Raw genomic sequence first — 22,652 nt, 5'->3', positions numbered from 1 at the left:
GCTGGGTGGGGTGTGGGGATCCCGGGCCGGAGGGAGGGAGACCCCAGCCCGGCCCTTCCTGAAGCCGCGAAGGGGTGTTAAAATGCCACTTTCCTGTGGTTTTAGCAGAACACGAGTTATCTACCCAGCTAGGTTTTAGATTCGTCATCTATTTCTTCCACCTTTTTTCCCCTTTGCTAACATTGTGGATGGATTGCGGGGTATATTATGCACACAGACGTCAGGTATAGGTAAGATAGATGCCAAGTCAAAAAAGTTTAGAATATTTAAAATACAGCATGAGAAAGGATTGCTTTTGAATTTAAAATATTACACTGATTCTAACTCCAGGTGGGCGGTTAATAGAGTTGGGGGGGGGGGGGGGGCTTAAAAATATTGAGAGTTAATAACAACACCCCTATTTACCAATTTAATATTTTGTGATGTAACGTTATCATGGTTGAAAAATGTATTTTTTAGGCGGAAATGTTGATTTTACTTGCTTTTGAGAGCTGGAATTCGAAATTTGCTTTTAAAATCATCTTTTGTATTTTGTAGTTTTTGCTAATGACAATGAGTTACCTTTGTAACTGAAGAAAAGACATCATAAAAATTTTGCTCCTTTTTAACCCTTTACGAAAAAATATTTTAAGTGTCTTGTATTTTTTTTATTTGGCTCCTCGAGTTATAATAAATAATTCATTTCATGAATTTAATTTACAAATAAAACTAACACATTGATAGACTAATTCAGTTTGAGAGAAAATGAGTTTGAGATTCTCACAAGACATCTGGCATTGCTGTCCAGCGGGCATCCTCCTATATAATAAAGAGCTAATATGCTAATTAGACTGAACAGCTGGATGACCCTCGGGAGGACTTCCCAGGTCGAAGCCGGGGCTGTGAGGGCCGAGCCCCTTGCACGAATTATGTGCATCGGGCCTCTAGTTTTAATATATTGGTGTGGGGATTTTCTGCAGTCAGGAGCAGAGTTGTAGAAGTTGGAAGCATCTGGATTGTGGATGTTAATTCTGTGAGAGTGGAAGAAACCATTCAAATAAGCAGAGTAAGAAGAGAGGGAGATCGAGGATGGGACGTACCAATATTTAAGTGACAGGTAGGCACAGTGAAGGAAAGGAGGAGCCATCAGGGAAGGAGTGAAACTAGCAACAGGCGTCATAGAAACCGGGAGAGGGAAGAGGCTTAATGAGAGGAATCTCAGAGTCAAATGAGTCAGAAGAATCAGGAAGATAGGAGCTGATAAAGTGCCCATTGGCTTTGCTAATAAGGAGGGGGTCATGGATCTCAGCAAACGTAGTTTAAGTGAAATGATTTGGATGGAAGCCAAATTTGAATGAATTTGAGGAGTAAATAGAAGATGAAGAAATAAAGATAGAGGGTATTGAGTCCTTACTTTGAGAAACAAAGATTCGAAGTGAAAGAGTGGGAGAAGGCAGTTTATAGTCAGATTGGGAAGAATAGAAGGAAAATACCTTTATGTTAAAGTGTCTCTCACAGCATTGTTCCTCTCTCATGGCCAAGTAGCAAAAGCTGAAAACAAGTAGCTGAGCACATTGATAGAACTACAGTGTTTATAAGAACCTGTTTTATTTCAAACGCTGAGCACTATTTTGGTGGTATTTTGGTCTGTTGGGTTCAAGTGCTGTTATCAGTGTTCAAGTCATATTGTAGCCAACTATTGGGTAGTATTTCACCTGAGTACATGGATACTCCCAACTTACTTTTTAAAAAATGTTATTGTTGACAGTATTACAGATGTCCCCCATTTCCCCCTCCTTTGCCCAACTTACTTTTTAAAAAATATTACTGATTTCATAGAGGAAGGGAGAGGGGAGAGAGAGATAGAAACATCAATGATGAGAGAGAATCATTGATCAGCTGCCTCCTGCACGCCCCCTACTGGGGATGGAGCCCACAACTCGGACATGTGCCCTGACCAGGAATCTAACTGTAACCTTTCGGTTCACAGATCAACACTCAACCACTGAGCCATGCCAGCCGGGCTGCCCAACTTACTTTTAACTCATGTGACTCTTTCATGTATATCTCAGTGACTCTTCTAAAATTCTTATGGAGAAATCATGGTTTTACTAAATCAGAATCCATGAGGTATACATCAGTTAGGGCCTTTGCTTCAATAATTATTATGCATTCAAGAGAAAATGCTCTTTGATTAAAATTTCTTTGTAATGACTTCAATCTCCATTGAACGTTTAATGTTTTTGTTATTCAGACAAGTAGTTTTATATGTATCTTACTTAGGAATATGCAAAAAATGGTTAAAATGGAAAAGGCCAATAATCAAGGGTCTACAACAGTGGTTCTCAACCTTCTGGCCCTTTAAATACAGTTCCTCATGTTGTGACCCAACCATAAAATTTTTTTCGTTGCTACTTCATAACTGTAATGTTGCTACTGTTATGAATCGTAATGTAAATATCTGGTATACAGGATGGTCTTAGGCGACCCCTGTGAAAGGGTCGTTCGACCGCCAAAGGGGTCGCGACCCACAGGTTGAGAACCGCTGGTCTACAAGGTTGTAGAGCAACTGGAACTCTCATACTCTGCTGGTAGTAGTGTGAATTGGTACAGTCATTTTACAGAACTTCCTGGCAGTATCTACTAAAGTGAAATATATGCATAAATTATGCCCAAAATATACCTGATAAATTCTAGAAACGCCAATTAGTGTAAAGTACAGAAAACAGATCAGTGGTTACTTGGGGAGAGGGACAAGGGAAAGTGAGGGGGAATGGGTTAAAGAGGGGCATGAGGAAACGTTGGGGGGGTGGATATATTCATTTTCTTTCTTTTTTTTAAAATATATTTTATTGATTTTTTACAGAGAGGAAGGGAGAGAGATAGAGAGTTAGAAACATCGATCAGCCGCCTCCTGCACATCTCCTACTGGGGATGTGCCCGCAACCCAGGTACATGCCCTTGACTGGAATCGAACCTGGGACCTTTCAGTCCGCAGGCTGACGCTCTATCCACTGAGCCAAACCGGTTTCGGCCATTTTCTTGATTGTGAAGATGCTTTCATCAATGTATACATAATGTCTGACTCATTTAATTGTCCATTTTAAATATGTGCAATTTACTGTAAGTCCATTGTACCTCAATAAAGCTATAAAGAAGAGTAAATAAAAAAAGAGAGTGGAAGAAAACACATCATTTAAGAAGAAATATACAGTTGACCCATGAACAAAGTGGGGCTTAGCAGTGCCCACCTCTCATGTAGTTAAAAATCCAGATATAAATTTGACCCCTCCAAAACTTAAATGCAAATAGCCTACTGTTGCCTTATTGATAACATAAACAGTAAATTAACAAACACATGTATGTTATGTGTATTAGATACTGTATTCTTATACTAAAATAAGCTAGAAAAAAATGTTATGAAGGAAATCACAAGGAAAATACATTACAGTATTATTGAAAAAAATCCATGTATAAGTGAACTCATGCCATTCAAAACTGGTGTTGTTCAAGGGTCAATTGTCTTTATTTCTTTTAAATATTGTAGTCATTTCAGAATGATGGAATTATTGATATTTTTATTTTCTTCATATAGTCCTCTATATTTTTCATATTTTCTACCACAGCCATGTATCTACTTAAGTTTTTAAAAATATATTTTATTGATTTTTTTACAGAGAGGAAGGGAGAGGGATAGAGAGTTAGAAAAATCGATCAGCTGCCTCCTGCACACTCCCTACTGGGTATGTGCTGCAACCAAGGTACATGCCCTTGACCAGAATTGAACCTGGGACCCTTGAGTCCGCAGGCCGACGCTCTGTCCACTGAGCCAAACCGGTTATGGCTCTACTTAATTTTTAAATGAGAAATTTCACCCCCAGATTTAGAGAATACAAATAAAATAAAATTCCCTGTACCCATATTATACTTTAGAAATAATACATAGTCAATATTTTTGAAGAACTGATTATATCTTTATCCCTGATTGTCTCTCTCTTTTCACGCTCCCTGATGTATTATTTAGTTGTCTATTCTCTCACTTTTGGGGGGCACACATTTGTGAGATTCATGTATGTTGATGTGTTTGTTTACTTTTTATTGCTGTATGTCATTCATTGTATGACTCTACCACTGTTTTATCCATCCTCCTGTTAATCGAGATTTGGGGGACTTTTCAGCGGTCTTTTTTAAATTTAATTTTTATTTTTGGTCATTAAAAGCTGACTTGTTATTACCGTTCTAATTCCTGTCTCTGTGTCCACCCACAAGAATTTCCCTAGCTTTTTGCCTAGGAGTGGAGTTGTGGCTCTTCAGTTTTGCTAGATAATACTGAATTGTTTTATAAAGTGGCTGTACCAGTTTACACTCCCAGTGTGTTAAGTGTTTGCTTTGTTCCCTTTCTCAACCACAGTGAGACAATGTACAGTTTGTACAGTATTTGTACTCACCTGATTTTTTCTTCTTTTCAACAATCTGGTGGGTGAGAAATGGTACCCCATTGGGAGTTTAATTTCTATTTCCTTAATTACTAATGATGTTGATCCTTTTATAATTCCTCTTCTACAGGACATTCATATAGGTCTTTTGCCTAGTTTATATTGTTTTTAAAAATCTTTAAAAAATTGATTTCTAGAAGTCTCTTTATATGTATATTCTTTATATATATACTAGAGGCCCGATGCATGAAATTCGTGCAAGAATATGCTTTCCTTCCCCTGGCTGCCAGCACCAGCTTCCCTCTGGCACCCAGGACCTGGGCTTCCCTCACAGCCCCAGCTTTGTCCGGTCTAATTAGCATATTATGCTTTTATTATTATAGATTCTGGGTACTAATCCCTTGTCAGTTGTACATGTGGCAAATATCTTTTTCCTGGTAAGTAACCTGTCTTCCTACTTTCTTTATAGTGGTTTTTGATGGACATATTCAATAGTTTAATGCAGTTGAATATGTCGTCTTTCTCCTTATGGTTAGTGCTTTTGGCATCTTGTTTAACACATCTTTTCTTTCTCTGAGGTCATAAAGATATAGTCTGATATTTTCTTCTAAAAGCTTTAAAATGTTGCTGTTCATATTTATGTCCTTAATCATGTGCACATGATTTTTGTATGATGTGAAGTGGGGGGATCTAGTTTACTTATTTTTTATTTTTTGCCATATGGCTAATCTTTTGACCCCCTTTTTTTTTTTTGATGAAACTCCTAAGGTTTATTTTGCAGGGATAATGAGGAAGTAAGTAGCTAGTGAGACTCAGGCAGAATTCATAAGATGTTTGACCAGTATTTTTTAATTGAATATTCTGTTTTTCCTTTTATTGATCTGTGTCCTATGTCAAGTTTCCATATGTGTGTATGTTCCTGCTGTTTTTTTTCCTTAGGTTTCTTTGTGTATCTTTGCTGCAATCTTATTTACTTTAGTTTTATAAAGAGCCTCACTACCTAGGAGAACAAATCACCCACCCATGCTTCTTTTAAAACTTTTTATTGTAGTATGATTTGTTATTTAAGTCTTAAGTATCTCTACAGTAATCCCCCAACCTCACAAGTAATACTGAAGTTAGACTATCAGACTGTCTTTAGTTTTTGCAAATCCTGTCCTAACTCATTAGAGTTAACTTTTAACTTGAAAAGCAAATACAGGATTTTCACTTTGGGGGATATAGTTAAGATATTTGGGAAAACGTTCTTACTGGAAATAGCCAAGAATGCTGTATTAAAAAAAATTAAATGGTAGTTAGGAATTGATATGTCAAAATCTAAGAGAAAGCTGAAACTCTGAGAGACTAAAGAGGGTGTTTGCTGAACTGGGGCGGGGCGGGGATAGAGGGGTACTTGATTGGCTTTGAGTAAGAACTTGGTGGATTTGCAGGATGGGAGGCATACTTAGAAGTCAGTACAGGGCTCAGTCAAGGTTCACTAACCAGAGACTGTCTGCCCATAATTCTGGGATCCCAGATGTCTGTGCTATCATGTAAGGGATGAAAATTCAGTCTACCTCCTTCAAGGATCTGCAGTGAAAGTTGCCTTGATGCCAAGTAAATCAGAGGAGTAAGAAGCCCGTCCTTAGGAAATGCAACCACCAGACCATGGGAGAAATTTGCATCCCAGTGGTGGTCATAAAAAATGTCAAATGTGAATTTTTAAAATTCATGTTTTTGGGAGATATAATGTCCATACCATAAAATTCAGGCCAGAAAAGTGTACAATTTAGTGGGTTTTCTACCCACAAAGTTGTGCAACCATCATCACTATCTAATTGCAAAACATTTTCATCACCGTGGTAAGAAACCATGTACCCATTAGCAGTCACTCATTGCTTCCCTTCCCCCAAGCCCCAGGCAGTCACGAATCTACATCCTGTCTCTGGATTTGCTTATTCTGGGCATCTCATATGAATGAAATCATACAATATGTGGTCTTTTGTTTCTTGCTTTGTTCACATAGTGCAGTGGTTCTCAACCTTCTGGCCCTTTAAATACAGTTCCTCATGTTGTGACCCAACCATAAAATTTTTTTCGTTGCTACTTCATAACTGTAATGTTGCTACTGTCATGAATCATAATTTTAATATCTGGTATGCAGGATGGTCTTAGGCGACCCCTGTGAAAGGGTCGTTCGACCGCCGAAGGGGTTGCGGCCCACAGGTTGAGAACCACTGACTTAGTGTAATGTTTTTGAGGTTTCTTCATGTTGTAGCATGAATCTGTACTTTATTCCTTTTTATACCTGAATAATATTCCATTGTATAAATATACTACATTTTGTTTTTCTACTCATTAGTAATGGACAGTTGGGTTGTATCTACTTTTTGGCTGTCACTGTATGAGTAATGTGCTATGAACATTTGTGTGGAAATAAATTTTTCAATCTCATAGGTATATTTAGGAGTGGAATTCCTGGGTCATATGGTAACTCTGTGTTTAAGTTTTAGGGGCACTACCAAACTGTTTTTCTTTTATTAATTACTTAAAATTTCCACTTAATTTTATTTTCAAACGTTGAATTTCTTCCAATTCCTCAGAATTGCTTTTTTCCTTTTAATTGAATTTATTGGGGTTTGGGGTGACACTGGTTAACAAAAGTATACGGGTTTCAGGTACACAATTCTACAGCACGTCATCTGTACACTGAATTGTGTGTTCAGCACTCCAAGTCAAGTCTCCATCCGTCACCAGCTACCAAATTGTTTTTCCAGAGCAGCTGCACCGTTTTTCATTCCCACCACCAACGTATGAGGGTTCCAGTTTCCGCACACCCTTGCCAACACTGTATCTGTCCTTTTTACTAGATCCATCCTAGTGTGTGTCAAGTGGTACCTCATTGTGTTTCTGGTTTGCATTTCCCTAATGACTAATAATGTTGAGACCTTCTCATGTGTTTATTGGCCATTTGTCCATCTTCTTTGAAGAAATGTCTATTCACATCCTTTGCCCATTTGAAAATTGGGTTATTGGTGAAAGCATGAAGTTAAAATCATCTGTAAGCAAATGCAAATATTCTCTGTAGGAGTATACTGTCACCTTTGATTTAAAGTTTTGAAGTCAGTGAATAATTTATTGTCAAAGATAACCCAAGTACACAAGGAAATAAGACAACCTGAGCAAGAATCAGCAGAAACAATAGGCAATTAGAAGTAAAATTATAAAAGCCTTATGTATTGGAATTACCAGTCACAGATTATTAAAGCAATTACAATGGGCTATTTTACATATATAACAGACAAGTTTAAAAAATAGATGCAGGGAGCAGAAGGCTTAAAAGTGACAGAGATACAGAGCTGGTTAAAAAAGAACAGTGTAATTGCTATTCATGAAAAATGCAGTAATAAAAAAAATCAAAATTCATTCATTGAGTTTAACCACTGATTAGGCAATTAGGCAAACCCCAAGAATCAGTGAACTAGAGTATAGGTCAGAATAAATCATTCAGAATACAGCTCAAAAAGACAACTGGAAAAGAGAAAAATTAAGAGGCATGGAAATTAGAATGATCAGAATGAAAAATTATAGTGAGAAAGTCTAATAAATTGAGAATAGGCAAAGCAATATTTAAAAAGAGAATGAAGATTTTTAGTACTGGAAAATCTACTAGTACTGGTGGAAAGACATCAATCCACAGATGGGTTATTCCCCGATTGCGGAGTAGTATTTCATTGTATAGATTTTACATAATGTGTTTACTCACCTGATGATGGAGATGGGATAGCTTTTTACTATATCAAATAGAGCTGCTGTGAACAGCAGTGTACACGTCTTTATGTGGATATATGATTTCTTTTTCCTTGAGTATATTTACTCAAGGAATTGAATGTCTAGATCATATGGTAGATGTATGTTTAAGTTAAGAAACTGTCAAACCATTTTATATTGCCGCGATTTGAATATGAGAGTTCTACTTGTTCTGCACACTTTCAAGCACTTGAATGGCTAGACTTTGCAATTTTATCCTTTTTAATAAGTGTATAGTACTATCTCATTGTAGTTTTAATTTGCATTTTCCTAATAACTAAGAGTGTTGAACATACTTTCATGTGCTATTTTGTGCTATTTTGTCCACTTGTATATTTCTTTGGGGAAGTGTCTATTCAAATTCTTTGCCTATTTTAAAATTGCGATGTTTTTCTTTTGTCATTGAGTTGTAATAGGCCTTTATATATTCTGGATATAAGCTCGTTCTTGGATTTATGATTTGCAAATATTTTCTCCCAGTCTCTGAGTTGCTTTTCACTTTCTTGATGGTGTCGTTTGAAGCACAACGTTGTAAATTTTGATTACATTTAATATATCAAAATTTTCTTTTATTGCGGTGCTTTTGGGGTCATATCTAAGAAATCAGTGCCTAATCCATGTTTACAAAGAACTAATTACTTCTGTGTTTTCTTCTAGGAGTTTTGTGATGTTAGCTCATATATATAGGCGATGAGTTTTGAGCTAATTTTTATGTGCAGTATGTGGTAGTCATCCAGTTTCTTTACTTTTTGTTATTGTTGTTTGCATGTGGATATCCAGTTGTCCCAGCACCATCTGTTGTAAAGACTATTCTTTTTAAAATTTCTTGGCACCTTATTAAAAATTGATTGACCATAAACATAAGGGCTTATTTTTAGGCTCTCGTTTTTATTTCATTGATCCATATGTCTTCCTTTTGCCAATATCACAGCCTTAATTATTTTAGCTTTGTAGTAAATTTTGAGAAGTATATTTTTCAACTTTGTTCTTGTTTTTCAAGATTGTTATGGCTGCTCTGTGTCTTTGGCATTTCCATATGAATTTTAGGATCTCTTTCTAGAAAGAAGCTGGAAGGGATCGTGTTAAATCTGTAGAAAATTCAGGGAGTGTTGCCATCTTAATGATATATCTTCCAACCCATGAACATGGGATATCTTTTCATTTATTGAAGGCTTCTTTAATATCTTTCGATGATATTTTATAGATTTCAGTGTACAAGTTTTTCACTTCTCTTTTTAAGGTATTCCTAAATATTTTAGGGTTTGTTTTAGATGTTTTTATGAATGGAATAGATTTCTTAATTTCAGTTTTAGATTGTTCATTTTTAGTATATAGAAATACAGGTTGGGACAAAAATAGGTTTACAGTTCATATGGGAAATAACACAATAAATAATAATACAAGAATAAACTCTGTATTTCACATACTTACAACTGTAAGCCTACTTTTGCCTCACCCTGTACAATTAATTTTTGTATATCAACCTTATGCTTTGAACACTGCATGCAACTTGTTTATTGCATCTACTAGTTTTTAGTGGATTCCTTTGCTCTTTTTATTTGCAAGGTCAAATTTGTCTTTAAATAAAGAATTTTATTTCTTTATTTCCAGGATGTATGCCCTTTATAGCTTTCTAGCCTAATTGTGCTGGCTGGAATCTACAGGACAGTGTTGAACGGGAGTTGGTGAGTAGACATCCTTGTCTTTTGCCTGGGCTTAGAGGGAGAGCATTCAGTCTTGCAGCAGCTACATAGATGCTCTGTATTTTGTTGAGAAGATTCTCTCCTATTCCTTGTTTGATCAGCTTTCTTTCTTTTAGCATGAAAGAGTATTGGAATTTTCAGATTTTTTTAAATCTATTGAGATGATCGTGTAGTTTTTGTTGATTATTTTATTATGTAATGTATTACGTGAATTGATATTCAGATGTTAAACCAGCCTTGCCATCCTAGGCTAAATCTCACTTGGTTATGATGTATAATCCTACTTAAACGTTTCTGGGTTCAGTTTGCTAGTATTTTGTTGAGGATCTTTGTGTCTATATTCATGAGGGATGTCCATCCTTTGACTATAAAATTATTTGTGTCTATATTTAAAGTACATTTCTTATAGCCAGCATATACTCGGGTCATGCTTTTTTATCCAGTCTTAATCTCTGCCTTTTAATTGGCATATTTAAAGCATTTATACTTAATGTGATTATTGACATAGTTAGGTTTAAATGTATCATTTTGCTATTTCCTGTTCATCCCACCTGTTTTTGTGTTCCACCTGCTGTATAACCTTGCTATTTGTTTACTGTTCACTCCAGTTCTTCTTTGTCTCCTCCCCTTTTTTCTGAAATTATTTTCTATAATTTCAGAATTATTTTCTATAATTCCGTTTGATCAACTTTTTGGCTTATTAGTTAAACCCCTGTTTTCTTATTTAGTGGTTGCTTTACGGTTTACATTGCATATCTTCAGCTTTGCAGACTGTTGTAGATACATTGCTGTGCACAGATGCTGGCTGAGGTCGCCCACCGGTGTGGCAGGCTTTGGAGAGGTCGTCAGGGAAATGCTAGGGGGCTGAACAGTATTCGCAAGGTTAATGGAGAGTCAGAAATGGCGCCTGCCAGCATCAGACCAGTTAGGTGGAAAGAGAGTAAAGCAGTGGGGGGAAAGTGGCGCCCAGCAGCACTCTGGACTCTGGAGAAAGATCCCTGCCCCTCCAGCACATGTCCTAAAGTTGGTCCATGTATCTATCACCTTCATATATGACACAGATGTTTTTCAAACTGCTGCCTGCGTGCCGGAACTCAGAAAGAGCACAACCTGGATTTCCCACAGCCCTTTGGCTCTCTCAGAATAAGTCTTGCTGGTTTTCAAAGCCAGATGCTACAGAGCAGCGGTTCTCAACCTGTGGGTCGCGACCCCTTTGGGGGTCGAACGACCCTTCCACAGGGGTCGCCTAAGACCATCGGAAAACACATATATAATTACATATTGTTTTTGTGATTAATCACTGTGCTTTAATTATGTTCAATTTGTAAAAATGAAAATACATCCTGCATATCAGATATTTACATTACGATTCATAACAGTAGCAAATTACAGTTATGAAGTAGCAACGAAAATAATTTTATGGTTGGAGGTCACCACAACATGAGGAACTGTATTAAAGGGTCGCGGGACTAGGAAGGTTGAGAACCACTGCTCTGGAGGCTCCTCCTCCTGGTGCAGGTCCCCCAGGCTGAGGCTTGGACCCCTCGCTCTTGGTGGGGGACCTCTGTAGTTGTGATATCTCTCCCACTTGTGAGCCACCACACGGGGAATGGGGGTTAGGGTGGGTCCTGCCTAGACTGAGTCTGTGCCCCTCCTACCCGTCTCAGTGTGGCCTTTTCTTTACATCCGTAGTTGTGGGAAACCTGTTCTGCTAGTCCTCGGGTTGCTCTCCGAGATGGCTGTTCTGTGTGAAGTTGTAGTTTTGGTGTCAATGAGAGAAGGTGAGCTCAGGATCTTCCTAGTTTTCCATCTCGAACCCAAAAGCCAGGGGGAGTCTTGTTCTTGAATGCCAGGTTAGCTTGTCCATGAAATGTGTCTTGTGATTGGTGCACTGTTCCTACAACAAATGTGTCTCCTCATACAGTCTTACATTTCTGGTAAACTTAACAGACCCCCTTTATTTTCAACATCTCTTATTTGTGACTTAGATAGCATTGCATGTATGTGTTACAGTGTTTAAGGTATATTTTTCTGCTAGTGTAATTCTAAGCACTAAGCTAACTCATAAAGTACGAAATTATTTGTTTATTGGCCCCCATTATAAGGTCTTTGGGTTACCAAAAGAATTGATTTGGAGCAAGTGAATTTTTTTTCACACTTTTTTATGAAGGCCATTTTATGTTTCAAATTTTGCTTGGACATCAATTTAGATATATGAGGCTAAAGAGAAAATGGAGAGTGGGGATTTTTTTTCACATTTAACATTGAGGTTGTTCAATTCCATTTTTATTAACTTATAAGGAGCCCAGGTTATAAAAATTACAAATAGGAACAAAAAAATCTACCTTCCTCTGAATATTTGAACATCTTAGAAAGACAGATAATTTGATTTATTTGGTGATACCTAATGACATTAAGCATGATTATTTTAACTTGTTTTCTTTTCTACCAACAGATTAATATTAAAGTTGGAAGCGTGCATCTTTTGCTGGATATTGGAAATTGAGTGTAATGGCAACAGAATTTATAAAGAGTTGCTGTAGGGGATGTTTCTATGGTGAAACAGAAAAGCACAACGGTGAGTTTCGTTTTATGACTTCAACAAACATTTATTTAATGTCCCCTTACTTGTGGCATTTTGTAATATAAAAATAAGTGAGACATGTTTCCTAACTGCATGAGGGAGGCAGAAACATAAATATAAGGCACGCTAGGTAAGTATTAAAATACCCGGGGCATAGTGGGGAGAGATGAATTCAACCCAGGAGGCACCCTGGGACAATCCCACAAAGAAGGTGGCATTTGGTGTGGAAATATGAGGAGGATGTTAGCAAGCTGAGTGGGAAGAAGGAAGTAAGGGAAGAGGAGGATTGGACATGAGTATTACAGGTGGATTAACTCTGGGTGTCCCTTACCTCCCTATCCTAACTCCCTCATTTTAGGAATTATATATCGTTCTATCGAACAAAGTAGGTCAGAGAAGCTAGCACAAGGAGAGTTGCTATCATGTTAGGGTCAGTGTATATTTTATTTTGTGATTTGGTGAAGACTTTTGTAGACTTAGAGACTTAAAAGTAGGTTTTTCAGAATTGCTTTATGTATTCAAGACTGATGTAACCATTAGTATTGACAAGAAGAATTGCTTTGTTGAGAGTAGTTTTAAATGACTAGATTTCACTTGAAAGTATTGTGCAATTAACATCAAAATAAACTTGTTTTTCCTTGTATGAACTCTTGTGGGAATGAGTCTTTAAAGCCTCCTTTCACCATTATGATGTTAATAGACTTTGGCAGTAGTGTATTAATTGCTCGAATATTGGCTGGACAGAATTAATGTAGAGGCCAGAAGTGCTTGATAGGACCCAAGAGTGGTTTATGGATCAGCCGTTTCTTCTGAAATGATTGGATAAATACCAAAGCATGCTAGGTTTAGATTTTTATATATAAGTCTGAGTACGTATTTGTGATTTTTTTTCTTTTCTTTTCCCTTCTCTTCCATGCAGTTTCCGTGGAAGCTAAAACAGCAGTCTCAAGTAGTCAAAATACTGCCGTCTGTGTCCCTCCATTGACTTCTGTTTGTGTAAAGCCACAGGTTGGCTGTACTGAGGATTATTTACTTTCCAAGTTACCATCTGATGGCAAACAAGTACCATTTGTGGTGCCCACGTTTAAGTTATCTTATATTCAGCCCAGGACGCAAGGAACTCCTTCACATCTAGAAGAACTTGAAGGTAAACAAGAAAATGCCAGGGTTTAAAAATCAGCATGTAGCCTTTCAATGCTGTTATCGCTCTATTTAACATAAAGGTATATCTTTTATACACAAATTTTACATTTCGCTTTTTGTGTTTTGCTCTTTCTGTAGAGGAACTTAATGTATAGTATTTTTGAAAGCTCTCATTATGAAATGTGACCCTAATACAACACATTTGTATCTAGATTTGGCCTTTTTTAAAGGAATAATCTCTCTATATAAAAGGCTGAGTGACCAACTGTACGTACGTCTGACCGTCCGACCAACCGACTCGCACATGCGCTATACATATAAAGCTCTCTCTGGCACCAATTGCATGTGACCGACCGTCTGGTACATATGATGCACACTGGCAATTTAAAAATAAACGTTGATTCGCGCATGCACGATACATATTAAAATATTTTGTATTTTAATTTTATAATACTATATTATATATACTATTTTGACATGTAATTCTTTGCAGTAATGTAATTTCCGCACGAATCTTCCTTCTTTTTTTCTTTTTTAATATATTTTATTGTTTTTACAGAGAGGAAGGGAGAGGGATAGAGAGCTAGAAACATCGATGAGAGAGAGACATTGATCAGCTGCCTCCTGCACACCTCCCACTGGGGATGTGCCCGCAAACAAGGTACATGCCCTTAACCGGAATTGAACCTGGGACCTCTCGGTCCGCAGGCCGATGCTCTATCCACTGAGCCAAACCAGCCAGGGCACGAATCTTCCTTCTAATTAATTTCCTTTCAATGTGCACAAATCTGTGCACCGGGCCACTATTATAATTATAATCAGTTATCTTTCATACGTGTAGAAAGAAAAAATAGAGGAATCACTCTGGATTTGATCAGTAAATAGAGGAAACATTCTGTCTACTGTTTTCTAAAGTTTGGTGTAAAGAGAAATAAAGAAGCAATGAAGTAGTCTTTCTTCCTTCCCATCTTTCTTCACCACGATGCTCCCAGTCTATAAGTACACTTGCCAGTCTAAATAGCTGCTTGAATGAGGTAGGTTCATTGGCTTGAATTTTGGCTGATATTGTAGAGGTCAATGGACTAATGAAGAGGAAACAACATGTAACTCTTGTATTTTAAAAATAATTTGTTCTAGTGGATTGAAACAGTCACAATGATTATTTTTTTTCTCAAAATTTTATTATGAAAAGTTTCAAACATACAGAAAGAATTTGAAAGAAAAATTGAAAGAATTTAGTGGTAAATACCTCTACATATCTATCATATAGATTTTTACCTTTTAGTATACTTCCTATCACATATATTCATCTATTCGTTTCTCTGTGCGTTATTAATACTTTCTTGTGGAGGAGGATGCATGTCGGAGTAAATGATGGACATTAGTAGACTTTCCTCTAAACATTTAAGCATTTATATAATTTACTAGAGTTCAGCATCTGTTTAGTCTTCTTCTTTCAACATAAACTTTACATGCAGTGAGCTGCCCAAGTTTTAAGTGTGTAATTTTTGAGTTTGACAAATGCATATACTAGTGTAATAAAAACTATCAAGACCTAGAATATTTCTTCAAATATTTTTTTCTGTCCCTTTTTCTCTTCTTCTGGGTTTCCAATTACACATATGTAGGACTCTTTGATATTGTTTTATGTGTTTCTGAGACTTCTCCACCCCCCCACCCCCGATCTTTTTTTTCTCTTTCTGGTCTTAAGATTGGATAATATTGATCTATCTTCAAGTTATTTGTCTCTTTCCTTTGTTATTTCCATTCAGCTGTTAAGCCTATCCACTGAATTTTCTGTTTTAGACATATATTTTTCATTACTTTGAGCCATTTTCTTTTATATTTTTGAACTTCACCATGTTTGTCTAAAAATTCTGACATTGAGGTCATCTAGGTTTGAATTCGGTGTATTGTCTTTTTGCTTGAGAATGGGTCATATTCTCCCGTTTCTTTGTGTTTGGTAACTTTGGATTGTATTCCGGATGTTGGATATTATATTTTAGGGATTCAAATCTGTTATATTACTCAGAGGGTTATTTTTTTTTCCTTTCTTTTCTTTTTTTTTCAGCAGGCAATTAACTTGGTTGGATTCTGCAACTTGGTAGTGGCAGCTCTTACCTCAGCTTAGTTTTATTATCCTTAGCTGGAGTCTGTCCCACACATGTGTGGTTCAGGGATCAGCCAGGTATTTGAGCAGACTTTATTCACATAATCTGGGGTTTTCTCCTTTCCAAGATTCCCACCTTACTTTCTAGCTGCTGCGATTGCTCTGAACTTTGCCTTCTGGTTCTTCAGGCCAGAAAGACTGAATTTTCTATTGGAGTTTTACCCGCCCTGCTCAGTGCCAACTTTGGCCTGCCCTTAGGCTAAAAGTTATTAAAAACAGGTAACTAATTTTGTACTGTTCTCTTTTTTTCCAACAGTTAAATCCTGTCCAGAATCTGCATTGCTTTTACTCATGCTCCAGTGCCTTTGGGTTTTGGTGTAGAGTTTAGTGTTATCTATAAGCGAATAAGGTCTAGTAGGAGTGATTTTGTTTTTTAAGAAACAAGGAAAGATGAACCTTATGTCTTATTCTTCATATATCTCTAAAAAATAGTTTTTAAGAGCTCTGGCTCACAGGATACCATGATTAATTGACTTTTCTCTTTCTCTCATACCTGTTTAACAACATTGGGATTAAGCCATGTAAACAGTCTTGCAATTTATTTTATTCATATCATCTGTTATGAACATGTTTTCATATTCATTACTTTTTAATGGCTTTATAGTATTAAATTATATGGATGTACCACAATTTATAAATTATCTATTCTTAGACATTTAAAGTATTTTATGTGGGGGGGGGGTGGTTTCGTAATCAGAAAATAAGTAAGAAATACCTACCTGGCAATATGTGGTCATTTTTCTTTTTCTTCTTTTTCATTGTATCGTTAATAAATATTACTTTTTTAGCTGACTGAGTCAGAAATTGGCTTATACTTAGATTATAGGCTCACGGAGGATGTGGTGAAGCCATCTGATTTTTAGCATATTGGAGAGAGAATTATTTTATATAACTAAAGTCAGGAAAGTCTTCTTAGTACCTAATTATAGAAGTAAAATATGTGTAAGCTGTATGTGCAAATGCATGTGTGAGTGATGGGCTGATATGGAGATTTTGAGAAGAAGATAGAGCAGACCAGTATCAATTGTGACTTAAATTATGTTTCAAATATTTGAAATTTGTTTTGTCGCATTACTTGCTAATGAGTCTGATCACAGCTGTAGACTTCTGCTTTGATAGCAGACAGATCTGTCATTAAAGTTTTACTGTGCTGGCTTTATCACCTACCTACCTACCCATCCAGAGGATACATTTTGAATTAATATTGAAATTTCAAATAGGGCTTTTGAGATGTGTTGGCAATTATGCAACTTTACAACAGTGTGGTTCTGTAAAGTGAGAGAAATTCCTCTTGAACTTAAAAACTGCTATCACTGTGTACTGTTTGAGGGGAAAATTGGAATTCTGTAGTGGCTTACTTATAAAGGAAAAATGAAATCAGAATATTCCTTTTTAGGTATAGCCTATAAAGGCAGTGAGTCATACTCTTGACAGTGCTATTCTTGTTACCATAGACGTTTGTATTGTTTATGTGTTGAATGAGTCAAGTGTTAGCTCATTGGGGTGCACACTCTTTAGGCTCTCTGGCATCATAGCTCCCTCCTGGCACCCCTCTGACCATGGGCTGTGCTTGGATTGTATACATAGTTTTTTTGAAACAGGATGAGGATAGAATCTCACCTCATAACCTCATATTTTATTTTTCTTTTCTGAACTCAATGTCAAGCTACCTGCTTTATTGTTTAGCTTAATTCAGAAAATACTACTTTATACTGTGGGTTCTGTTTTAAATGGAACAAAAAGAATGAAAACATGGTGATGATTTAAACATTTAAAAAACTTTATGTGTATATATTATTTCCAGTGTGATTATAAGCTTTGAAGAAAATTTGATCTAAATATAAAACACATGTAGAAAAAAGGAACAAAGAAATCTATCGCGCAGTGATTTATTACACAGCAAATCATGTGTATAGTCACCACTCAAGTAAAGAGAGTAAAGCCAGCAACCCCAAAGCTTCCATCTTTCTCTTTTCAGTCACTTCAGAGTAATCAGTATCGCTTTTCTGCTTTTCTTACTTTTTACCACCTAAGTACATATTCCTAAATGTTATGGCTTCGTTTTTTGTATGTTTTCTGACCTTTATGTAAATGAAATAACATATTCAGTATATATTCTTTTGTTTGTGGGTTCTTTCAGTCAGCATTATGTTTGTGAAATTTACTCAGATTGTTGTTAGTAAGCTTCAGTTTGTTTTTATATCTGTACAGAGAGTGTATTTATCTATTGTTTTCTAGTGGTGAGATACAGAAGTGTTTCTGTATAGCATACTGTAAGGCAACGGTCGCCAACCTTTTGGACCTCCCAGGCCACCAGTGGTCCGCAGATCACCGATTGGCGACCATTGCATAAGATATTTTTATGTATCAAGTATATACTGCAGTTCATCTATTTTTACTGTTGATGGGCATTTGAGTTTTTTTTTTCCAGTTTTTGGCTATTGTGTATAATGATGCTTATGAACATTCTTGTACTTGTCTCTTGGTGTACATGTACAAGCATTTCAGTTGTGTATATGTCCCAGAATGGCATGTTGGGGTTGTAGGTTAGAAATATCGTTAGCTTTAGTAGAAGTTAGCAAACTTTTCCACAGGGATTAGATCAATTTACATTTTCATCAGCAGAGTATGATCATTCACATTGCTCTGCTTTCTTGCCAACACTTGCTATTGTCAGATTTTTAATTTTAACCATTCTGGTGAGCATGTAGTGGTATCTTATTAGAGTTTTAATTTCCCTCATGGTCAGTGAGATTGAGCACCAGATCATGTTTATTGGCTATTTGAATAGACTCTCTTCTGAAGTGTCTGCTTAAGTCTTAAGCTAATTTACGTATAGGCTTGCTTGTCTTTTTCTTATTGATTTGTGGGAGTTCCTCATAAATTCTGGATATAAGCACTTTGTTAGTTATATTTTTGCACATATTTTTTCCCCTCTGTGGGTTACCTCTTTACTCTCTTAAATAGTCTTTGGAAATGGAAGAGTTGGAAAATTTCAAATTTAATATAGTTGAGTTTATTAAAAACTTGTAATGATTAAGGCTATGTTCCCTTTAAGAAGTGCTTCTCTGCCCTAAGGCTAGGAAGACTTTCTGATAAATGTACTTAATGTAGAAGTTTTATTGGTTTGCCTTTAACATTATTTTAGAGCCACAATCCACAAGGAATTAATTTTTGTGAATATATTTAGTTGGGATGAAGGTTGTGGTTGTTTTCTCTGTATCAATATTCAGTTGTCTTATCCCTTTTAGTGAAAAGTGCCAGTGCCACACTGATTATAAATCAAGTTTCCATAAAACGGGTGTCTCTTTTGGGGCCTTCTATTCTGTTCCATTGATCTTATCGTTGGTGCCAGTATTCCTTTCTTAATACCCCGTAGAGCTAATCTTTCAATCTTGGTTTTTTAAAGATTACCTTTTTTATTATTTTTGGTCCTTTAATATAAATATTTTCAATATAAATATTTCCTATCCGTTTTGCTATTTGATTTCTAACTTTATTGCATTGGTGTTAGAGAACATACTCTTTATGATTTCAGTTCTTTATAATTTGTTGAGACTGGCTCTGTGTATCTCAGCATAAGGTCAGTATCTTTTTATTATTATTTAATAACATTTTATTTTTCAAAATGTACAGTTTGTTCGTGCCCCTTCTCCAGCAGTTGGGGCGTCCCACCCTTGGTGTTTGCAGCGTAAATTACTTGAGCTCTGTGCTTTGAAGTCAGTTTAATAAGTCCCTGGCCAAGGAAGCTCTCTCTACCTTCAGTCTCTCAGCGACAACAGCTGGGCTTATAAGCTTCTCGTTGGGAACTTCCTTACAGAGTTTGTCATGTGGTGCTTTGTCAAGCAAGACCAGGTTATTGAGCTTGTTCCAGACTTTGCCTTTGGATCACGACTTCTTTTTGGCCTTGTCCCCACATTTGTTCGCTGGGTCTTTGTCTTTCTTAGCTGACTTTCTGGCATCGTTCTTCTTCTTGTCATTCTTGGGCAGAATAGCGAACTCGAAGAGCAGCTGCTACCACTGATGTCCTGATAAGATGTCAGACAAAGCCCTGACTGGTGGCCTCAGTGGTTAGAGCATCGGCCTGCACACTGAAGAGTCAATTCCTGGTCAAGGGAGTGAACCTGGGTTGCAGAGTCAATCCCCCGCCCCCATCAGGGTGGGTCGGGGAGGCAGTCAATCGATGTGTCTCTTTCACATTGATGTTTCTCTCTCTCTCTCTCTCTCTCTCTCTCTCTCTCTCTCTCTCTCTCGCCCTCTCTCTCCCCTCTGTTCCACTCTCTCTAAAAAACAATGGAAAAACAATGAGGATTAACAACAACAACAAAAAGATGCCAGACAGAAATGAGCTTGTGGTCCGTTTTTATAAATGTTGTGGTCTTCGTGAAAAGAGCACATTTCTAAAAAGAGATAATCTTTTTACTTAAAAGATGTTCTTTGTGTAAGTAGAAAAATAAAAGGAAACTCCAGTCACAAAATACAGAATTGTCCACAACATTTTGGAATAGTGTGCTTAGGGGCAAAGAAAAATGTCAAAAATTTACCAGACTGTCTTGAGAGCAGGGTTCATGGCTGGGCCCTGGCAGAATACTCCACACACTTAGAGCTCAGTAAAAGTGTGCTTATTTTTTTTAGATATCAAACACATGCGAGTTAATATTACTCAAAACAATTTTTTTTTCCTTTTGCCTTGAATGCACCAGCTGTTGGCTAGTAACTCCAAGCAAAGGACATCATAAAACTTTAGAAACATTTGCTTTCAGGATCGGCCAGAGCATCTTTTGGGGATCGAAAGGCAGAACTTTCCGGCTCCTCCCACCCTGGATCCAGCTATGACGTGTACAACCCGTTCTATATGTATCAGCACATTTCCCCAGATCTGAGTCGGCGCTTTCCCCCTACTGCAGAAGTGACAAGACTGTATGGATCAGGTTTGAAATTTTTTGTGTGTTTTTTTTTCCCCTCCTTGTAGTTCTTGCTTTTTTCTCAGAGTTCAGCTTTTTATTGAACGTGTTACAAGAGAGGTTTAGTCAAAAAGACCAAAGCCCATCAGACTCCCAGATCCTTCTTTCTTTCCTCCCACTTTCTCCTCCTCAGCTGGGGCAGCCGTGCTGGCTCTCTGTGTTTCTCTTTTAGCAAAAAATGTCCAAGTCAGATTAAACCAGAGACCCTGGAAGAGATGATTCTTATTACGGAAAACAATTTACAAATAAGGGGAAAGCAGGCTTCAGAAGTGCCGAGATAAGCATCCTGACCTCTTTGTGGCATTATATCTAATATACAAATGGAAAGACTAATAAGTCGTATGTGTTAGTGAGTTCTAAATTCCATTTGATTTGTCCTTTTTTGAAAAAAAAGTTTTGTTTACAGATTATTTTGGTATATTTTATATATCATCTATCCGTTCATAAATGTTCCTTTTCTGCTCTATTTAATAAAAATGATATATTTAGAAACATGATAGGTTTACAAATGTAAACAAAGAAAATAGAAAATGCCTAAGTGATATTTAGAACTTTCTTAGTTTCATTTTTGAAACTGCATCAGTTATAGTCTATCTTGTACATATCTAATTCACAAATTTCTCACTGTTCTTCAGGTCATATATCTGTCTCAACATTGAATTCAGGCACTAAAAATAAAGCAGAAATATTTATTTAAGTACTTATTTATTTCAGTACTGTGCTAGAATACACATTAGTATGCAGAGTTCTATTCTTCCAGGATCTTACAGTTCAGGAGGGAAACTAGCAATATAGGATCACCTAGCATTTGGTGTTGATTTTTTTAAAAAAAAGTGCTCATTAAATAGTTGACTTGCATTTAGCGCAGAGGACTTACCTCTTTGATTATTCTTATGAGATGAAGAATTGAGGAATGTAGCGAAAATAACGAATTTTCCCTGCTTGATATTTGATGTGAATGTAAAAATGTATTGTTTGATTTTTATTGGTTTTTGTTTCAAACAAAGTAAAATAATTGAAAAAAAATTTTAAATTTTGTTAGGTTTTATCTCATAAGTAGATTTGCGCATAATATTCATGATATATTCCTAAAAAGATTTAATTCATTGTAATTAAATAGAATTTCTTCTTTTTTACTATAAGTAATTTACTTACGTCTTTTTGTAGTTTGTGATTTAAGGACCAACAAACTCCCTGGTTCCCCCGGGCTAAGCAAGTCTATGTTTGATCTTACAAGTTCATCTCAGAAGTTCATGCAGGTAAATTATTTATATAAATTTAATTATATCCGATAATTTATTTTCAAGCTAAAATTTCAAAAGCGTGTAAATTACATTAGGAACAACATGCTTTGCATCTTATGTAGATATATCTATTCTCATACCTCTTAGGAAAACACTTGATATTTCACATGTGCATTATTTTAGCTTTCAGGTGAATAAAAAAGGCAGTAGTTTCTGTTTGTTTTTTTTATGTGTCTTATAGCTCTCATTTGATAAGCATTCAGATACTTGGAATTTAAAATGGTATATATTTAAAAGTGCTTATTGATTTTACTTTCTTTAATGAACATAACTAGTTAATAAAAAGTAGTATTACTATTGAGATGTAGAACTTTAATTATTCAGTAATATTAAAATACTGTCCTATGTTTCAAATAGAATTGACAAATTTTTGACATTTAGAAAATGTTTCTTAATACAAGTGAACGTGATTATTATTTAAAACTTAGAAAGTAGACTTAAGCAAAGTAAAAAGACAAATCACCTATCTACACTAATAAAAGAGAAACATGGTAATTGGCGTACGACTGCTACCCTTTTCATTGGCTAATCAGTGAGTATATGCAAATTAACTGTCAGCCAAGATGGCGGCCAGCAGCCA

At 36.3% G+C, this 22,652-nt stretch overlaps 1 protein-coding gene and 1 pseudogene across 2 annotated transcripts in view; one reads left to right on the top strand and one right to left on the bottom strand.

The window, feature by feature from the left end:
• Positions 1 to 9,818: 9,818 nt before the first annotated feature.
• TC2N (tandem C2 domains, nuclear) overlaps positions 9,819 to 22,652 on the top strand; it is a 28,205-nt gene continuing 15,371 nt past the window's right edge. Inside the window, exons 1-5 of one of the 2 annotated variants that reach the window (XM_005871196.2) lie at positions 9,819 to 9,889; positions 12,363 to 12,485; positions 13,411 to 13,638; positions 20,568 to 20,735; positions 21,936 to 22,027. In XM_005871196.2, the coding sequence (XP_005871258.1) occupies positions 12,419 to 12,485; positions 13,411 to 13,638; positions 20,568 to 20,735; positions 21,936 to 22,027 (555 nt within the window). In that variant the 5' untranslated portion in view covers positions 9,819 to 9,889; positions 12,363 to 12,418. Of the gene's footprint in view, positions 9,890 to 11,637; positions 11,689 to 12,362; positions 12,486 to 13,410; positions 13,639 to 20,567; positions 20,736 to 21,935; positions 22,028 to 22,652 lie in introns of those variants that run through there. The other variant, XM_005871197.2, reaches the window with a different exon arrangement.
• Positions 19,428 to 20,374, bottom strand: LOC106726919 (annotated as a pseudogene).

This window comes from Myotis brandtii, unplaced genomic scaffold, assembly GCF_000412655.1.
Source record: "Myotis brandtii unplaced genomic scaffold, ASM41265v1 scaffold332, whole genome shotgun sequence".
Taxonomy (NCBI): Eukaryota; Metazoa; Chordata; class Mammalia; order Chiroptera; family Vespertilionidae; genus Myotis; species Myotis brandtii.
The sequence above is the reverse complement of the archived record's forward strand: the minus strand, read 5'-3'. Positions and strand labels throughout refer to the sequence as shown.